At 40.4% G+C, this 20,852-nt stretch overlaps 2 protein-coding genes across 2 annotated transcripts; one reads left to right on the plus strand and one right to left on the minus strand.

Moving 5' to 3' along the window:
* Positions 1 to 369: 369 nt before the first annotated feature.
* On the minus strand, positions 370 to 1,296 carry LOC113123195 (olfactory receptor 11A1-like). The gene has a single exon (XM_026295016.1). The coding sequence runs from the start codon at positions 1,294 to 1,296 to the stop codon at positions 370 to 372; it is 927 nt and encodes a 308-aa protein (XP_026150801.1).
* Positions 1,297 to 15,764: 14,468 nt separating this feature from the next.
* LOC113123196 (olfactory receptor 5AC2-like) lies at positions 15,765 to 16,843 on the plus strand. The gene is made up of 2 exons (XM_026295017.1): positions 15,765 to 15,779; positions 15,893 to 16,843. Exons 1-2 carry the CDS (start codon positions 15,765 to 15,767, stop codon positions 16,841 to 16,843), a joined length of 966 nt encoding a protein of 321 aa, XP_026150802.1.
* The last annotated feature ends 4,009 nt before the right edge of the window (positions 16,844 to 20,852 follow it).

Genomic DNA, 20,852 nt, shown 5'->3' on the forward strand with positions numbered 1-20,852 from the left:
GTCCAACATCTCAATCAAAAGCCTTGTGGGGATAAAATCAAGAGGACTGGACACTACTGGCATGAGTATGAGTACTCACTACAGGTGAGTATAATGTTCTTCAGAACAATGCGCATAATCCACTTTAATGTGAAGGTCATGATAATGGGCTGCTGATTGACAGGTGAACACAAAAAAGAAATGTGGGACTCAGAACAGGAAAGATGGAATTTGGCAGAAACCGATCAGTCATCACATTATTGAAGCTGACAATGCTCTTTACTGTGTGTAAGGAAACTAAACACATCCTGACATTAAATTATTTCCAGTGATCAGACAAATCACATCTCTGCAATATTCTTTCACAATAAGGTATCAGTGTTGATGAAATTAGTTTGTTTTACCCTGACAGAACAACTTCTTGACGTGTTTATAAATTTCTTTCATTTTTAGTCCATATATAATTGGATTAAATAGAGGATTATACACAACTAACTGTAAAGTCATTACTAAACGTGCAGTTTTAGGGAAATCAGTTTCGAGACGAACAGTAATAAGATCATATGATATCAAAAAGAAATAGTTGAACAAAACCATCAGGTGAGGTAAACAGGTCTGTGCAGCTTTTCTCCTGACTTCTCCACAGCTGTGATAACATATTATAAGTATCCTGGTGTATGTAAAAATTATGAAGAGCACAGGGAGAACAACAACATGTAGGAAATTGAAAATACCAAAAACAGTTATGGCTTTTGAAGTCACACAAAACAGTTTGTAAATTGAGTTATTGCAAAAAATTACTTTTAGAGTAAAACTACAGAGTTTTTGATTAGCAATCAGTGTTACTAATCCTATCTCCTGACATGCAGGCACAAGCCAAGATAAAGCCAGAAAGACACTGACTGTTCTTTTCCTCATGATAGTTGGATACTGCAGAGGTTTACATATAGACACATACCTGTCATAGGCCATGGCTGCCAACAGTAAAAACTCTGAACTTGTTAAAGCGTAAAACATATAAAACTGAACCAGACAGGCTGAATATGATATGATCTGTTGTTCAGATAAAAAGTCAATCAGTAGCTTTGGGTAGATATTAGTGCTGTAAAGAACAGAGTTCAGTAACAAAGCTGCAATGAAAATGTACATAGGCTCATGGAGGTCTCTGTGTTTCCAGATCAGGTACACAATAGTAGAATTACTGCAGATTATTAGAATATAAACTGCACAAAACACTATAAAATAAAGGTATCTGTATTTGTGAACCTCCACATGCCCACCAAATGTCAAATATGTTACATTAAATTCTTCGTCCATTAAGAAAGTTATATATAAAACACTAATTTACACAAGCAGACAATACAACAACCATATATGAATGAACATTAAAACAAAAAGAAGTTTCACCTTGAACACTGTAAAACTGTCTCCTGTGTTAAAATGTTTTAATTTTTTAAAAATCTTCGTATGCAATTATTAACAGAAATATGTGAATTAAAACTAGGAGATTTCACCTTCTAGTTTGTGAAAGACTCTTCTATCCTGTATTAGACTCTCTTTCTCATTCACAGTTACCTGATCTTCAAACTCACTGAGTGCTCATGTCCAAAGCTCAGCGAGAGAACTGTTGGACCCTGTGAAATATTTTTATCAGACTGATTCATCCTCCATGGATCTCATTAAAGTCTCCACCCAGACTGACTAACATGTAAACAACTTGATCAAACTCTGGAAGCCTGATTGTTGTTCGACCTGGTTTACTGGGCATGTGACCTGATCTGGAAACACAGAGACGCCTCCATGAGCCTATGTACATTTTCATTGCAGCTTTGTTACTGAACTCTGTTCTTTACAGCACTAATATCTACCCGAAGCTACTGATCGACTTTTTATCTGAACAACAGATCATATCTTATCAGGCCTGTCTGGTTCAGTATTTTATGTTTTATGCTTTAGCTGCTTCAGAGCTTTTACTGTTGGCAGCCATGACAGGTATAAAACTGAAATCTTAATCATATGAGTGGAGCACTGAATGGACTCTTTTGAGCCATACTACAATCCATATTTTTCATAGCTATTTAGGAGTGTAGTGCATACACTGCCTGGCCAAATAAATGTCACTATTTGGATTTACAGTGCATTCAGAAAATATTCAGACCCTCTTCGCTTTTGTTCATTTTGTTATGGTGCAGCCTGATACTACAATAATTTTATTTCTTATAATCTTGATTTTATGTTTTTAACAGAAACATGGTTAGATGCAGTTCTTATTGAATCCACTCCACCTAATTTTACATTTCTATAAGAAATATTAAACTGCACAACACAGATACCAACTCTGCAGCCATCCAGGAGACACTTGGTAGAACTGACACACTTTACACCTGTAAATGACATAACAGTTGAAAACTCCAGTCTGAGCTCATCCACCAGCTGCCTTGATGTTTTACCCACTAGATTTCTGAAATCAGTACTCAGCAGTTTGTTACCACAACTCACTCAATTAGTTAATAACTCATTACAGTCTGGAACATTTCCAAGGGCCCTGAAATTTGCTGTCATCAAGCCTCTCCTGAAGAAGAGAAGTCTTGATGCTATGGTACTGAACAACTACCAGCCCAAATCAAACCTGCCGTTTTTAGGCAAAATCCTAAAAAAGTTGTTTACCAACAACTTACTGACTCTCTCATGCTAAACAACTGCTTTGATGATTTTCAGTCAGGTTTTAGGTTTTAGGCCCCATCACAGCACTGAGACTGCGCTCATCAAAGTGACAAATGACATTTGTCTGAACACTGACGCTGGCAGTCTCTCTGTCTTAGTACTGCTGGATCTAAGTGCTGCTTTTGACACAGTGGACCATGTGATTCTGTTACAAAGGTTAGAGGACTGGATAGGCATCTCTGGTACTGCCCTTAAATGGTTTAAGTCCTATCTTGAAGACAGGAAGTATTTCATTGAAGTTGGTAACTGTGTGTCAGACCAAATGGCATTGACATGTGGGGTCCCCCAAGGGTCCACCTTGGGACCCCTTTTGTTCAATCTTTACATGTTTCCTTTAGTCCAGTTAATACGCAGCAATAATGTGTCCTACCATAACTATGCAGATGACACTCAGATTTACATTTCACTCACAGCTGGTGAATATGGACCAGTCGATTCACTGTGTCACTGTATTGAACAGATCACTGTGTGGATGCAAAACTACTCTCTCCATATAAACAGTGACAAGACTGAAATAATCATCTTTGGGCGACAGAAACAAAGAGAAAGTGTCAGCAGTCACCTCGAGTCTCTTTCTCTAAAATTTAATAATCAAGTCAGAAATCTAAGGGTAATCATGGACTCAGACATGAATTTTAACAGCCACATTAAATCAATAACATCATCAGCTTTTTACCATCTCAAAAACGATTTGGAAAGACTCATCCATGCTTTTATCTCTAGCAGGTTAGATTACTGTAACGGCCTGTTCATGGGGCTCTCAAAAAGAGCTGTGATGGAAGCTGCAGTACATTCAGAACGCTGCTGCTTGGGTCCTGACTAGAACTAGGAAGTACAACCACATTACTCCTCTTCTCAGGTCTCTGCACTGGCTTCCTGTCTCTCAGAGAATAGACTTTAAAACAGCACTGCTTGTGTATAAGTCTCTTCATGGCCCAGCACCACATTACATCTCTGACATGTTGATGCCATATGAACCATCTCAAACTCTGGGAACATCAGGGACAGGCCTTCCCGATGATGTTAGACAAGCCTCATCTCTGGCAATGTTTAAGTCCAAGCTAAAAACCTTTCTTTTTACTGTGGCATAAAACATATGACCTGACTAGACCTGACAGTGTTTTATCCAAAATTATTTATCCTATTTATGTTTCCTTTAATATTAATTCCACTATTACTATTTGCTGTTTCCTATTTTGATTCTTGCTTATGCATTTTTAACTTGTCTTTTATTTCTGTAAAACACTTTGAATTACTCTGCATAAGAATTGTGCTATATAAATAAACTTGCCTTGCCTATTTGGGCCTAAAAACCTCAGAAATAGCTTTTCTAACATATAGCTATTTTAGATGGCATAGCCTCCAGCATTACAGTGATAAACCTTGGAGTTAATTTTGACCAGGATATATTCTTTAATTCACAATACTGCATCAGATGGTCTTTCACTTGGTGCAACTGGAAGCCTGAATTTTTCATTTCACCTTGATCTCATGAGGTCAATGTCACCTGTGTTTGTGTGACGCCTCTATCAAAGTTCTAACAACCATCACATTTGGCTTTTCTGCTTTCTCCTTCTCCAGCAACCTTCCTGTGTGTTTGCAGTAGTTTAATCCAGAGCGCCCACTACAGTGTAGGAGAGTAATGGTAACTCAGGCACATATGGACATATTAATTGTTGCAGTGTCCATAAGTGCCTGTAGTGGAGGTCACAGTCCACAGACCATGCTGAAGGTTTATCCTTCTCTGTGCCCCCAACACATTAGCACCATAGGAAACTGCCTGTGTCAGCTATACCATGGGCCTCCACTGGTTCAGGCCTGTAGAGTCTGATGTTGTTCACATGACGACAGCTCTTGGTGGAGGGTTTAATGAGATCCATAGAGGGAGAAACAAGCTGATAAAAATCAACCCACAGAGTCAAACAGTTCACTTTGTATTCTGGAGGTTTGTATTTGTTGCAATATTTCAACACACACAAGTTCATGTCAAGGTCGGGTATCAGTGAATACATTAGACAATCCAATGACAGATATACTGTATAATATGTTCATGTGATCTTTGCTTTGATACTTCAAGTCTTTGTCATTAACACTTTGTTTTTAAACCTTAATGGATAATAACCTAAATATAACATATATAACTATTGATCCATATGTGGAACTGGACAAATACAGATTTGTTTATTTTGTGATCATGTTTACAGCATATATTCTAATAATCTGCAGTAATTCTACTATTGTGTGTCTGATAGTGATTCACAAAAACCTCCATGAGCCTATGTACATTTTCATTGCAGCTTTGTTACTGAACTCTGTTCTTTACAGCACTGCTCTTTACCCAAAGATTCTGTTTGATGTTTTATCTGAAAAACCGATCATATCATATCCTGCATGTCTCTTTCAGTGGTTTATAACTTATTCTTTAGGTGGTGCAGAGTTTTTACTGTTGACAGCCATGGCCTATGACAGGTATGTGTCTATATGTAAACCTCTGCAGTATCCAACTATCATGACAAAAACAAACATCTGTATTTTACTGGTTGTAGCTTGGATTCTGCCTGCTGGTCAGTTTGCAGTGCCAGTTGGTCTGAGTGCTGATATGGAAATCTGTGAGTTTTCTTTTAAGCAAATAACTTGTAACAGTGCAGTTTTGAAACTTCAATGTGAGAACTCAAGAGTGTCAAATGTTTATATGATGATTGGTCTTGTTAACATTATAATTCTCCCTGTGGTTTTCATCCTTTTTACCTACATAAGGATATTTATAATCACCTATCGAAGTGGTAGAGAAGTCAGGAGAAAAGCTGCACAGACCTGTTTACCTCACCTGATTGTTCTGATCAACTTTTCCTGTTTGGGTTCATTTGATGTACTTCTAGTTCAAATGGAAACTGATTTTCCAAAAATTGTGACTTTAATAATGTCGACACAAACAATTTTGTATCATCCCCTTTTTAATCCAATCATATATGGACTAAAAATGAGAGAAATTTATAAACACCTCAGGAAATTGTTCTGTCCAGGTAAAACAGTCTAATGTACTAACACTGATAACTGTTGTACAGTCATTGTTTAGTGTCAGAATAAAACAGAGATGTGATTTCTCTGAGCCTTGAAAAGTATTGAGTGTAAAGATGTTTCTAAAACCCTAAATCACAGTAAAGAGCATTATCAGCTTCAACTACACTATGTAATCACTACTAACTAAGCAATTTGCTGCAGAACCCAGAAATACAGTTTGATTCTAATTGTCAGTTTGATTCTTGTGTTTCCAGTTTGTTGTGGCTTAACTGTTAATTGACTGAATATTTTCATATTGGCATCATATCTGGGTGTATTGTTAAAGTATAAACACTCCATTGTCAGTTTATTAGGTCCACCTAACTATAACTTTGTCAGTCTAATTTAATTTCTATGAATTGCAGTAACAAGATCTTTAATTAAGACCACTCCGCTTATAGAATAGAAAAACAGAACAGTCAGATGTGGATTATTAAATATTAGGTCTCTTTCATCTAAATCTCTGTTAGTAAATGATTTGATAACTGATCACCAAATTGACCTACTTTATCTTACTGAAACCTGGTTACAGCAGGATGAATATGTCAGTCTGAATGAATCAACCCCCCTCAGTCATAAAAATTATCATGTTCCTCGAAGCACAGGTCGAGGTGGAGGAGTAGCTGCAATCTTCCACGCAAACTTATTATTAAACTTTCATCCTCAGAACAGTTATACCTCATTTGAGAGCCTCACTCTTAGTCTCTCGCATCCAAACTGGAAAACACAAAAACCAGTTCTACTTGTCATTTTGTACCGTCCACCTGTCCCTTACTCAGAGTTTTTAACTGAATTCCCTGACTTCCTGTCTGATCTAGTGCTTAGATCAGATAAAGTCATTATAGTGGGAGATTTTAACATTCATGTAGATGTTGAAAATAACAGTCTCAGCACTGCATTTAATTCAATATTGGATTCAATTGGTTTCATTCAAAATGTTAATAAACACCACCCACCCACTGTTTCAATCACACCCTTGATCTTGTTCTGACCTATGGCATCGAAATTGAACATCTAATAGTTTTTCCCCAAAATCCTGTTTTGTCAGATCATTCTTTAATAACTTTTGAATTTAAGATGATGGATCATGCAGCGTCTAGAAGAAAATTCCACTACAGCAGATGTTTCTCTGACAATGCTGTTAATAAATTTAAGACAAATTTAAGAAAAAGAAAATGATTCCATCTTTATTTACATCTATGCCAAGTACCAACACAGTGGAGGGCAGCTGCCACAATCCCAGCAATACTCCCTACCAAATTGATCATATTGCCTCACTGCGTGAAACGCTTAATACTGTGGCCCTTAGTGAATCAGAGGAGATTAGCCCCATGGTACAGTTCACTTATTCGTACCTTAAAGCAGCATCACAAAGAATGCAACCACAGGGTGTCATGATCCGCAGTTTTGGACTTCCTGTTGTTTTATTTTGAAGGATCATGGCAGGAACCAGTTTTTGGTGTTTTCTGTTTCCTTGACCTTTTGACCCAATTAGTTATTGTCTTCACCTGTGCCTTGTTTGTCTTTCACTTTAAGTACCTTGTTTCAGTCACTGCCCTTTGCCAGGTGGTCTGTTGTCTCACCTCGACTGTTGTACCATGTCTGTTGCCTTACCTCGTCTCTTGTGATTCCTGTGTCCATGCCTTGTTTACCACTGCCTTTGAGAAGCCGCTTCTAGTTCACCTTGCCTCTGTTGTCTCACGTCTTGGATTTCCTTCCTGGGTTTTTGTTTCTTGGATTTTCACCTTGTGTTAAATATTCTGGTTTTTGTCTGTGTACTCACCATGTCTTGTGTGTTCTTGTGTTCCTGTTTTGCCTTGCTACCTTGTCCTCGTTAACTCCCTCCATCCGTGTCTGGTTCCCCTGTGTGTTTCTTGTTTTGTTCCACATCCCCGTTTTTCTGTAGACCTCGTGCCTTGTCTTCCCTGATTTTCATGTCCATGTTTTCCCTCGGTCTGTAAGTCCTCCTTGTGTGTGACCCAGACCCTCATGCCTTGTTTTCCCTGACTTTCATGTTCATGTTTTCTTGTTTGGTCTGGTGTGTCTCCCTAAGTGTGTGACCCAGACCCTCATGCCTTGTTCCTCTTGAGTCTCTGTCTTTGTCTTTATGTTCATGCTTCATGTACTCCTCCTTTATGTGTTAGTTCTTGTCAATAAATCACCTTTTCCTTCACTCCTGTGTTTTGTGTGAAGTTTGCTCCTGACCACGACCTAGTTCATGACACAGGGGGGCACAATGCAGCGTCTTCATATGCCAGTCCCAAGTCTGGGTAAATGCAGAGGGTTGTGTAAAGAAGGGCATCCAATGTAAAATTTCAGCCAAATCAAACATGCGAATCACAAATACGACTTCCATACCGGATACGTCGCGGCCTGGGTTAACAACGACAGCCACTGGTGCTGTTGACCTACAGGATGCCAGTGGAAATTGGACTACTGTTGGTCAAAGGAGGAGATGAGGAAGGCGTGTTCATAGGCAAAGAGAGAAGAGGAAGGGCAGGAGTGTAGGACTGAGAGTAGGGACTTTGAATGTAGGAACTTTGTCAGGGAAAACTAGAGAGTTGGCTGATATGATGGAGAGAAGAAAGTTGAATATCTTGTGTGTTCAGGAGACCAGGTGGAAAGGTAGCAAGGCCTATAGATTAGGAGCAGGGTTTAAGTTGGTTTTATCATGGTGTGGATGGAAAGAGGAATGGAGTAGGAGTTATCCTGAAGGAGGATTTTGCTAGGAATGTTCTGGAGGTGAAGAGGTCAGATAAGGTGATGAGTCTGAAACTGGAAGTTGAAGGCGTGATGTTGAATGTTGTCAGTGGTTATGCCCCACAGGTAGGATGTGAGTTAGAAGAGAAGGAGAAATTCTGGAGGCAGATGGATGAGGTGATTCAGGGTATCCCTAGTGGTGAGAGAGTGGTGACTGGGGCAGACTTCAACGGACATGTTGGTGAGAAGAAGTGGGACACTGAGAGGACAGAAGAGAACACACAGGAGTACAGGGAGATGCAACGTAAAGTGAAGGTAGAGGTGGCAACGGCCAAACAAAGGGCATATGATGATTTGTATGATAGGTTGGACTCTAAGGAGTGAGAGGTGGATTGTACAGGTTGACGAGGCAGAGAGAGAGATGGTAAGGATGTGCAGCAGGTTAGGGTGATCAAGGACAGTGATGGAAATGTGTTGACAGGTGCCACATGTGTGATGGAAAGATGGAAGGGATACTTTGAAGAGTTGATGAATGAGGAAAATGTTAGAGAGCACAGAGTAGACGAGGTGACTGTTGTGGAGCAGGAAGTAGCAAAGATCAGTAAGGATGACGTGAGGAAGGCATTGAAGAGGATGAAGAATGGAAAGGCAGTTGGTCCTGACGACATACCTGTGGAGGTATGGAAGTGTTTAGGAGAGGTGGCAGTAGAGTGTTTGACTAGGCTACTTAACAAGATCTTGGAGAGTGAGAGGATGCCTGAGGAATGGAGGAGAAGTGTACTGGTGCCCATCTTTAAGAACAAGGGAGACATGCAGAGTTGTGGAAACTACAGAGGAATACAGCTGATGAGACTTCACCGGGAACATGGACGACTACAAGGCTGCATCTTACAGCATGCGCAGAATGGTGAAGGAGGCAAAAAGGCGCTGCGGGCAACTTCCAACTCTAGGAGCCTATGGCAAGGACTGAGAACCATCAGAAACTATGAAACACCATCCTCCAGAATCAGGAATGCGGACGCTTCTCTGGCAGATGAGCTAAACACCTTTTATGCTTGCTTTGAGGTTGCAGCTAATCACGCTAGTGCCACAAGCACAAATAGTGCACAAATAGCATGCACAATGCATGGTAATGGTAATGCATGGTCAACAATGCACGCTGAGTGGCTGAGTGGTTAACATGTTCACCATCTTGGAGCATGACGTGAGGAGGGCATTCAGGAGAGTGAATACCAGGAAGGCAACAGGACCAGATGCCATCACAGGTCGGGTTCTGAAAGCCTGCGCTGACCAGCTAGCACCGGTGTTCACCGAGATATTCAACCTCTCCCTGGAACAGTCTGTAATCCCTTTGTGCTACAAATAATCCACCATTGTTCCTCTCCAGAACAAACCCCAGCCGGCCTGCCTCAACGACTACCACCCTGTAGCCCTGACATCAGTGGTGATGAAGTGCTTCGAAAGACTCGTCAGAGACTTCATCACTGCAAAGCTACCAGACACACTGGATCCACTTCAGTTTGCAAATAGACAAAACTGCTCTACTGAGGATGCCATTTCACACCTCCTTCACACAACAAGAAGCCACCTGGACTGCAGAAAAGGGAATTTTGCAAGATTGTGTTCTGAGCCCCGTGCTGTACTTGCTGTACACATATGACTGTGTGGCCACTTCTAACTCCACCACCATCATTAAGTTTGCTGATGACACTGTCGTGGTGGGCCTGATCTCCAACAACGACGAGACGCCTACCTACAAGAGATTAAAGACCTGGAGAGATGGTGCCAGGAAAACAACCTACTCCTGAAAGTCAGCAAGACTAAGGAGCTAATAGTGGACTTCAGTACAAAGCAGGAGTGGTCATAACCTCCGACTTCAATCAACGGGACCCCAGTGGAGAGAGTGGACAGCTTCTGGTACCTCGGTGTTCACATCACACAGGACTTTTCTTGGTCATGTCACACCAACACCCTGGTGAAGAAAGCCCAGCAGCATCTATACTGAAGTGTTTACTTCACAGTGTTGTGAAAGTCATCTTGTTCACACATTCACAGTAAACAATACACTGATTTAAATTTTCTAAGACACGTTTTGTCCAGAAAGGCCATATGCAAGAGGGTGTGTCTCCGGATAAATAGTCATGTGATTTACCTGAGAAGACAAAAGACGCACTGAACGACCAGACAAAGACACATAATGAGCCTTTCAGTCAATGTAGCTGAGAGGGGATTAGTGCAGCACAATACAAAACAATGAGGAGCCAAACGATCCTCATTTGAGTTAAAATCAGTGTTTTTACTCTGAGGACAAGCTAAACTATCTGTCTCTGTGTGGAATATAAGAAGCGCTTCTTCACGTCCGTGACGCGCCATCATCCAAACACGCAGAAAAAGTGAGTAAATTCTATGATGAAGTTTGATATTTTGTGTCATTTCTCGGGGGCGTGCACATATTTACCTGGTTCACTTGAGATTATTTACAGTGGGTACGGAAAGTATTCAGACCCCTTTAAATTTTTCACTTTGTGTCATTGCAGCCATTTGCCAAAATCAAAAAAGTTTTATTTCTCATTAATGTACACTCAGCACCCCATCTTGACAGAAAAAGACAGAAATGTAGAGATTTTTGCAACTTTATTAAAAAAGAAAAACTGAAATATCACATGGTCATAAGTATTCAGACCCTTTGCAGTGACACTCATATTTAACTCACATGCTGTCCATTTCTTCTGATCCTCCTTGAGATGGTTCTGCTCCTTCATTGGAGTCCAGCTGTGTTTAATTAAACTGATTGGACTTGATTAGGAAAGGCACACACCTGTCTATATAAGACCTTACAGCTCACAGTGCATGTCAGAGCAAATGAGAATCATGAGGTCGAAGGAACTGCCCAAGGAGCTCAGAGACAGAATTGTGGCAAGGCACAGATCTGGCCAAGGTTACAAAAGAATGTCTGCAGCACTCAAGGTTCCTAAGAGCACAGTGGCCTCCATAATCCTCAAATGGAAAAAGTTTGGGACGACCAGAACTCTTCCTAGACCTGGCCGTCCAGCCAAACTGAGCAATCGTGGGAGAAGAGCCTTGGTGAGAGAGGTAAAGAAGAACCCAAAGATCACTGTGGCTGAGCTCCAGAGATGCAGTAGGGAGATGGGAGAAAGTTCCACAAAGTCAACTATCACTGCAGCCCTCCACCAGTCGGGGCTTTATGGCAGAGTGGCCCGACGGAAGCCTCTCCTCAGTGCAAGACACATGAAAGCCCACATAGAGTTTGCCAAAAAACACATGACGGACTCCCAGACTATGAGAAATAAAATTCTCTGGTCTGATGAGACCAAGATTGAACTTTTTGGTGTTAATTCTAAGCGGTATGTGTGGAGAAAACCAGGCACTGCTCATCACCTGCCCAATACAATCCCTTCAGTGAAACATGGTGGTGGGAGCATCATGTTGTGGGGGTGTTTTTCAGCTGCAGGGACAGGACGACTGGTTGCAATTGAAGGAAAGATGAATGTGGCCAAGTACAGAGATATCCTGGAAGAAAACCTCTTCCAGAGTGCTCAGGACCTCAGACTGGGCCGAAGGTTCACCTGTCAACAGGACAATGACCCTAAGCACACAGCTAAAATAACAAAGGAGTGGCTTCGGAACAACTCTGTGACCGTTCTTGACTGGCCCAGCCAGAGCCCTGACCTAAACCCAATTGAGCATCTCTGGAGAGACCTGAAAATGGCTGTCCACCAACGTTCACCATCCAACCTGACAGAACTGGAGAGGATCTGCAAGGAAGAATAGCAGAGGATCCCCAAATCCAGGTGTGAAAAACTTGTTGTATCACTCCCAAGAAGACTCATGGCTGTACTAGTTCAAAAGGGTGCTTCTACTCAATACTGAGCACAGGGTCTGAATACTTATGACCATGTGATATTTCAGTTTTTCTTTTTTAATAAATTTGCAAAAATTTCTACATTTCAGTTTTTTTCTGTCAAGATGGGGTGCTGAGTGTACATTAATGAGAAATAAAATGAACTTTTTTGATTTTGGCAAATGGCTGCAATGACACAAAGAGTGAAAAATTTAAAGGGGTCTGAATACTTTCCGTACCCACTGTACATGTGAACAGTGGACAGTGTACAAGGCGGGACCGCATTACCTGTAATGAGGTGAGACAGGAAAAAACGGACTTCTCCTTACGTTCATACAGATTAAATCAAAAGTGATGATTTGTTTCAAAGAAAACATTTCAAGCTTTCTAGTCATATGTTTCTTATTTTTATGAGCCAAGTATTCGCTGAGATTCTGGTTGTTTTATTTACGCGTCTGTGAAGAGAAATGGCAGAGACAGAAAAGTCTGAGAGCGCACCCTGCCGGCTTTTTTTATTTAAAAAAAGCACAACGTTTTGTTGTTATTATGATGGTATACAACTAAACTAGACCCTTTACAGATTTAAATGATATCTTTCTTTTATCTGTACGATCAGAATTGACGGAGTAATTTAAGTTTGTTTTGGCGTTATCAGGAAAAGATGCGTCAAAACGCGCCGGCGCGTTCGTCGACCCCAGAGGGTTAAAGAACCGTCTGACAGAGGGTTCGGCCAAACATTCCCAACAGACCCTTACAGTATGTTTGGACCTGCCAAGTCTGTCCCGCTTCCTCCTCTGTCAGTGGATTCAACTCACCACCAGGTGGTGATCAGTTGACAGCTCTGCCCCTCTCTTCACCCGACTGTCCAAGACACACGGCTGAAGATCAGATGACACGACTACAAAGAAAGCCATGTGCACTGATGGACACCCTTATGCTTGAACTTGGTGTTCGTTATGGACAAACTGATTAGCAACAGAAGTCCAGCAACAGAACACCACTCTGGTTAATTACGGGGAAGGCTGTTCCTCCCAATTGAATGTTGTTGAGAGACCTGTCCCCGACCCGAAGGTGCAGGGAAACGACCCTTTCATTCAGGGGGGAAAACTCCAACAAGTGGTGGCTGAGCTGGGGAACTATGAGCAAGCCCACACCAGCTCGCCTCCTCTCACCACTAGCAACTCCAGAGTAGAAGGGACTCCAGCCCCTCTCTCCTGCAGGTGGTGGGTCCACAGAAGGACATACCAATACATTTTTTCAAGAAGTTGGTGGATAATGTGAGAGAAGAGATCCATCAAGTCATTTACATTACATCCAGAGCTCACTGTCAAACAGCCCTTACCAAAATAAATAGGATACTGAACTTCAAGTCTGATGCTTGTCTGCTTGAAAGATTTGGTATTTTCGTGTTGTGAATGTGAAGATTCTCAGTCGTCCAGGTGAAGTTATCTAAGGGGGCTAGAGTCATGGCAACTGGACTTCTAGTTTTTAGGTAGCTTCATCAGTTCACTTCAGACTGATGAAGCTCAAGGCACAAGAGTTAAAGTGCTGAATATCCGGGGTCAATGTTAAACCACCAAACTGCAGCAACAAGAATCAGCATTTTTGTAAAGTTCACCCAAATCCCTGATAAATGGAAAGAGGTAAAATAGGGGTTTGGGGTGCACGGAAAAAGACAGCATTACTGATATGTACGGTTTTTTCAGCAGCTGCACAAAATGAACACAGGGTCTGCAGTTTTCTGGCCTTTCTGAGTATAGTTTAATCAAAAACATTAAGAAGAAGGGTCAGCAAAATGCGAAAAGGGTTATGGCGATAAGGATGAGAACCCTCACTGGCTTCCCAGGCTGGCTTCAAATCAAATCAAATAAAAGTTTTTCTGTAGTGCATCACCACAACCCTTCTTAAACGTGTTTAAGTGTTAAACGTTGTTTAAGACAATGTTGGGACTTAGAGCCACCAGGAATAGAAAACTCCCCACCCCTCCTTTGCCAATAAGAGCAAACACAAAACACAAAAGAAGAAATCAAAAGAAGAAAGGCAATTACAGTGAAACCTGAAATAAAGCCAGAGTAAACACCGGAAATGTTTTTTCAAAATGGGGATAACACAGCACTGTCTATCGTCTTTTCCGAAAGTTAATTAAGTGGCCATTATTACTACTGTTCTGACTAATTTTTAGTCAATATCCCAAGTTGTAACTGTTTCCAAACTAAATCAAAAAGTACCACTAGTTTCCTTGGATAGCACTGGAAATTTGAAAAAGGAGTTATAAGGAATTATATTAATATCTAACTAGCCTAGCTATGTTTACTAATATTGCCATTTTGCTCTTACTGGTGTGCCTACCATGACGAACCAGATGAAACAGCAACTCCTGCCTGCAGGCAAGAGAATCTCCTCTGCAGGGAGGCTTAGGAGGCAGGGTGCAGGTCAGCGGAGAACGGAATTGGAGGTTGTGCTTTTTCAAATTGTCAGTGTTAACTACACCAGAATTAAGAACTAAAAGCAATTCGGTTTTAAAGGTATATAAGAAGCCTTGGCTATTGGGCCCCAGGATCTCATCAGACTCCAAAACAACAAGAGTTTAGTAAGATACTTTGGTGCTATCCCATTTGAGCATACTAAAACTAACACTAACCCTTTTGGTGGTATAATATTATATTCAATTCAGTCACGAGTGCCAATGGTGCCATGTAAATGCTACTGACTATTCGACAGAATGGTACATGCTACATAAGTCTCATGACAAGCCGGAGAACTAAAAAAAGTGTGAGTTATGGTCCAGAACATACGTTAATAGTATTAAGGAAGACAATGACAATTGAAGACAACTGAAGACAATGACAACTTCCGGAAATAATCTCAGTAATTTCAAATGCACTGAAACGTTCCCTTTGGCCTTGCATGACTCTTCCCACAGCAACATGGCCACATGAAGCTTACTCCTAACAAGGACTCCACCACACTTCCCACTTTGCCTGTGTTGCCTATTAAGAAGTGAATTTCAAGGGCAATAGCAAATACATGGCAAAACACATTCCTAAAAAGGCAAAAGGGCCCAATACTGTTCCTTTTATACAATGATGCATCTGTGTTAAGAAAGAAAACAAAGATCCCTGGTTGAAATATAACAAGGTGAGAAAAAAAGCCATCTATTCAATTCAATTTGACAGTATGCATATATTTTAACAGCCCTGTCATTTATCAGGGAACATAAAAATATCACAGCAAGCCCCAGTAAACAGGCTGAACAACTATCAGGGCTTCAGGCCTCCAGAGTTTACCATAGTTGTTTTCACTCCTACAGGAAACTTTAATGAGATCCATGGAGGGTGAATCAGTGTGATCAGAACATTTCAAAGGGTCAGTGACCTTCTCTTCATAAGATTTGAGAATGAGCATATACAGCACTACATGAATTTCAAGGTAACTTTGAATGAATGAGACTCCAGTACAGGATAAATGTTGATAATGATAAATGTCTCAGTTTTTATTCACGTATTATTGTTAAATTATCTGCTTGTCTTAATAATCAATATTTTATATCTCATTTTCTTAATGGAGGAAGATTTAAATGTAACATATTTAACTCTTGATGGGCATGTGGAGGTTCACAAATACAGATACCTTTATTTTATGGTTGTTTTTACAGTTTATATTCTAATAATCTGCAGTAATTCTACTATTGTGTACCTGATCTGGAAACACAGAGACCTCCATGAGCCTATGTACATTTTCATTGCAGCTTTGTTACTGAACTCTGTTCTTCTCAGCACTAATATCTACCCAAAGCTACTGATCGACTTTTTATCTGAACAACAGATCATATCTTATCAGGCCTGCCTGGTTCAATATTATATGTTTTATTCTTTAGCTGGTTCAGAGTTTTTACTGTTGGCAGCCATGTCCTATGACAGGTATGTGTCTATATGTAAACCTCTGCAGTATCAAACTATCATGAGGAAAAGCACAGTGAGTATTTTCCTGGTTTTATCTTGGCTTGTGCCTGCATGTCAGCTTGTGGGATCAGCAACACTGAGCGCTAATCAAAAACTCTGTAGTTTTACTCTGAAGGTCATTTTTTGTAATAACTCAATTTACAGACTTTTTTGTGTAACTTCAAAAGCTATATCTTTATATGGTGTATTTATCTTGCTAAATGTTGCTGTTTTCCCTGTGCTCTTCATACTTTTTTCATACACCAGGATACTTATAATATGTTATCAAAGTGGTAGAGAAGTCAGGACAAAAGCTGCACAGACCTGTTTACCTCACCTGCTGGTTTTAATCAACTATTCTTTTTTGATAACATATGATGTTATTACTGTTCGACTGGAAACTGATTTTCCAAAAACTGCACGTTTAATAATGACTTTACAATTGATTTTGTACCATCCTTTATTTAATCCAATTATATATGGACTAAAAATGAAAGAAATTTATAAACACCTCAAGAAGTTGTTCTGTCCTGTGAATCACATTTTATTTTTAATGATTAATTTTGCTTTAAAATAACTGTAAAAGTATCATAACTACAGTATAAGGTATGTTGGTGATGTTTATAATAACTATAATAACATTACTCATGTTTTGTAATTTCTATGATGTTATAAGAATTTAACAATTATAATTATAAATTTAAAAATTGTGCGGTGACATTGGCATTCTCAAACAGCAGACAGACCTAGTTTAAGTTTAATCACATGGAATATTTGTCACATTATAAGAAATTATTGTATAATGGTGGAGACAGTTACACCTGTACACGTTCAATTTGTTATGTAAAATCATGAGATATTCCTAACATTTCTGAAAAACTTCATAAGTGGACCTTGAATTGAGATTATTTGCTCAAACAGAAATAATCTTTTGAATTGAGATTTTTTTCTGAATTGTCATATTTCTAATTGATTTCTCTGCTTTCTGCCTCAATTCTGGACTATTTTGCTGAATTCTTGTCCAGCCAATGCTTCTCTGGAAATCTGGCTCTATGAAGCTAAAGAATTCCAGTTTATATAAAATATGCATGAAAGACTTAAAATGGCTGCACAAAAGCTGGACAGCACCTTAAAGTCCATGAGTCTCTCAGCATGGATACTGAGATTGGTCCATAAATGGACAGTTGACCCATGATGGTAATGATGGATCAGTAACAGGTGGCAGCAGTGGACGGATGAGTTGCAGCTGATGGACTGTTGTTTCATAGCTTTGATGATGGACTCAGAATGAATCAAGCAGTACTACAGTTTACACACAGGTTCATGTAGAATACATAAACGAATGTGACGACCAGTTCCAGTCGCTCATCAGTACTGAACTGAATGATATGAATGGCCCTTAGGTCGTAAACCAGATTAGTTATATCTTAAAGAAAATCTCCATCAATGCTGTGAGCTATGAAAGAAAAGTCTCAGTCATCAAGGCCTTCATCCATGATTTCTGACTATCAAGAGGCCACTGTGAAAATTTCACCACATAGGCTGTTTGTATTTATTTATTTGTATGATAAAAGCGTGGCAGAACAGTGATTCAGTGGTTAGCACTGTTGCCTCACATCAAGAAGGTTCCTGGTTTGAAACCCATCAGGGGCCTTTCTGTGTGGAGTTTGCATGTTCTCCCTGTGCTTGTGTGGGTTTTCTCCAGGTACTCTGGTTTCCTCCCACAGTCCAAAAACATGTATGTCAGGTTGATTGGTGACTCTAAATTGCCCATAGGAGTGAGTGTGAGTGTGTGAGGTTGTTTGTCTCTATGTGGCCCTGTGATGGACTGGGGACCTGTCCAGGGTGGACCCCTGCGTTTCACCCAGAGAGAGCTGGGATAGGCTCCAGCAGATCCCTGTGACCCTGGTTAGGAATAACGGGGTATAGATGATGGATGGATGGATGATAAATGCATAAAATATAATTTAAGGAAAAAGACAAGATTTGGGTAAATGAGAAAAAATAAACAATAAGACTTATAACAACATCTTAGTATATAAATGCAGGAGAAAATACTGTTATTTATTACTATTAAATATAGTGTAATGATTTATACATTATTTTCAGTCATTTATATTAAAGCTGACCATCATTTATTTCTTGCTGGTTACTGGTAGACAGAAAAAAATATACAGTGGGTACGGAAAGTATTCAGACCCCTTTACATTTTTCACTCTTTGTGTCATTGCAGCCATTTGCCAAAATCCAAAAAGTTCATTTTATTTCTCATTAATGTACACTCAGCACCCCATCTTGACAGAAAAAAACAGAAATGTAGAAATTTTTGCAAATTTATTAAAAAAGAAAGACTGAAATATCACATGGTCATAAGTATTCAGACCCTGTGCTCAGTATTGAGTAGAAGCACCCTTTTGAGCTAGTACAGCCATGAGTCTTCTTGGGAATGATGCAACAAGTTTTTCACACCTGGATTTGGGGATCCTCTGCCATTCTTCCTTGCAGATCCTCTCCAGTTCTGTCAGGTTGGATGGTGAACGTTGGTGGACAGCCATTTTCAGGTCTCTCCAGAGATGCTCAATTGGGTTTAGGTCAGGGCTCTGGCTGGGCCAGTCAAGAACGGTCACAGAGTTGTTCCGAAGCCACTCCTTTGTTATTTTAGCTGTGTGCTTAGGGTCATTGTCCTGTTGACAGGTGAACCTTCGGCCCAGTCTGAGGTCCTGAGCACTCTGGAAGAGGTTTTCTTCCAGGATATCTCTGTACTTGGCCGCATTCACCTTTCCTTCAATTGCAACCAGTCGTCCTGTCCCTGCAGCTGAAAAACACCCCCACAACATGATGCTCCCACCACCATGTTTCACTGTAGGGATTGTATTGGGCAGGTGATGAGCAGTGCCTGGTTTTCTCCACACATACCGCTTAGAATTAACGCCAAAAAGTTCAATCTTGGTCTCATCAGACCAGAGAATCTTATTTCTCATAGTCTGGGAGTCCTTCATGTGTTTTTTGGCAAACTCTATGCAGGCTTTCATGTGTCTTGCACTGAGGAGAGGCTTCCGTCGGGCCACTCTGCCATAAAGCCCCGACTGGTGGAGGGCTGCAGTGATAGTTGACTTTGTGGAACTTTCTCCCATCTCCCTACTGCATCTCTGGAGCTCAGCCACAGTGATCTTTGGGTTCTTCTTTACCTCTCTCACCAAGGCTCTTCTCCCACGATTGCTCAGTTTGGCTGGACGGCCAGGTCTAGGAAGTGTTCTGGTCGTCCCAAACTTTTTCCATTTGAGGATTATGGAGGCCACTGTGCTCTTAGGAACCTTGAGTGCTGCAGAAATTCTTTTGTAACCTTGGCCAGATCTGAGCCTTGCCACAATTCTGTCTCTGAGCTCCTTGGGCAGTTCCTTCGACCTCATGATTCTCATTTGCTCTGACATGCACTGTGAGCTGTAAGGTCTTATATAGACAGGTGTGTGCCTTTCCTAATCAAGTCCAATCAGTTTAATTAAACACAGCTGGACTCCAATGAAGGAGCAGAACCATCTCAGGGAGGATCAGAAGAAATGGACAGCATGTGAGTTAAATATGAGTGTCACTGCAAAGGGTCTGAATACTTATGACCATGTGATATTTCAGTTTTTCTTTTTTAATAAATTTGCAAAAATTTCTACATTTCTGTCTTTTTCTGTCAAGATGGGGTGCTGAGTGTACATTAATGAGAAATAAAATGAACTTTTTTGATTTTGGCAAATGGCTGCAATGACACAAAGAGTAAAAAATTTAAAGGGGTCTGAATACTTTCCGTACCCACTGTACGTCATTGTGGTAACATTCATCCCATAACTGCAATCCCCTTAATTGTCATGAACTGGGGAAAATGAGGACCAGTAAATTGCCAACACCAACTCAGATATAAAAGCTTTAATTCTTTTAGTGAAAGAAAACTGAACGTGGTAGATGGAGTGACCGGGATGTGGGAAGGAAGCCGTAGTAGTCAATGGTAAGCTTGGTTGCTGTCTAAACCAGGACCCGGTAATGCCGAGGGAGCCGAGACAGATGGGAAGTTGAGTCCAGGTTGTTTCCCACAGAGCAATATCTGATGGTACAGTTTTTCCATGGTCAGAGGCTCCTGGTGATCTGGGGGGGACAACTCAGAGAATCCAGGGGTTGCAACTATTAACAGAACTCCTATTTCTCTAATCATGAAACAAGAAACAAGGCACATAATCTGGCATGGTATTCTTGGTCTCTTAACTTGGTACTAACAAAAATCCTCTTTGGCAAAAACATTTACACCATGAAACAAAAATAGCTTACTTAACTTCACATGGGTAGAACAAGGTGAAAAAGTCTGATGATCGGCAGCATGATGTAGATTTTAATTGTAGAAGCGTTTCTGCCAGAGCTCTGTGATCAAGGAGATCAAAATGTTCTAGATTCATGTTCCTTGAACTGCAGCTAGAGATAGTTTGTCTTATCTTTGATATTTTGTCTGTGAAAAAAGCTGCAAAATCATTGCATGACTTTTTGGACAGAAGTTCAGAAGGAAGAGAGGGTGCTGGGTTTGTGAGTCTGTCTACAACAGAAAACAA

Source organism: Mastacembelus armatus, chromosome 21 (assembly GCF_900324485.2).
Source record: "Mastacembelus armatus chromosome 21, fMasArm1.2, whole genome shotgun sequence".
In the NCBI taxonomy this organism is placed as follows: Eukaryota; Metazoa; Chordata; class Actinopteri; order Synbranchiformes; family Mastacembelidae; genus Mastacembelus; species Mastacembelus armatus.

Bases quoted from the DNA above. Each gene is read 5' to 3' on its own strand.
- LOC113123195 (XM_026295016.1), bottom strand. From the start codon at position 1,296: ATGGACGAAGAATTTAATGTAACATATTTGACATTTGGTGGGCATGTG.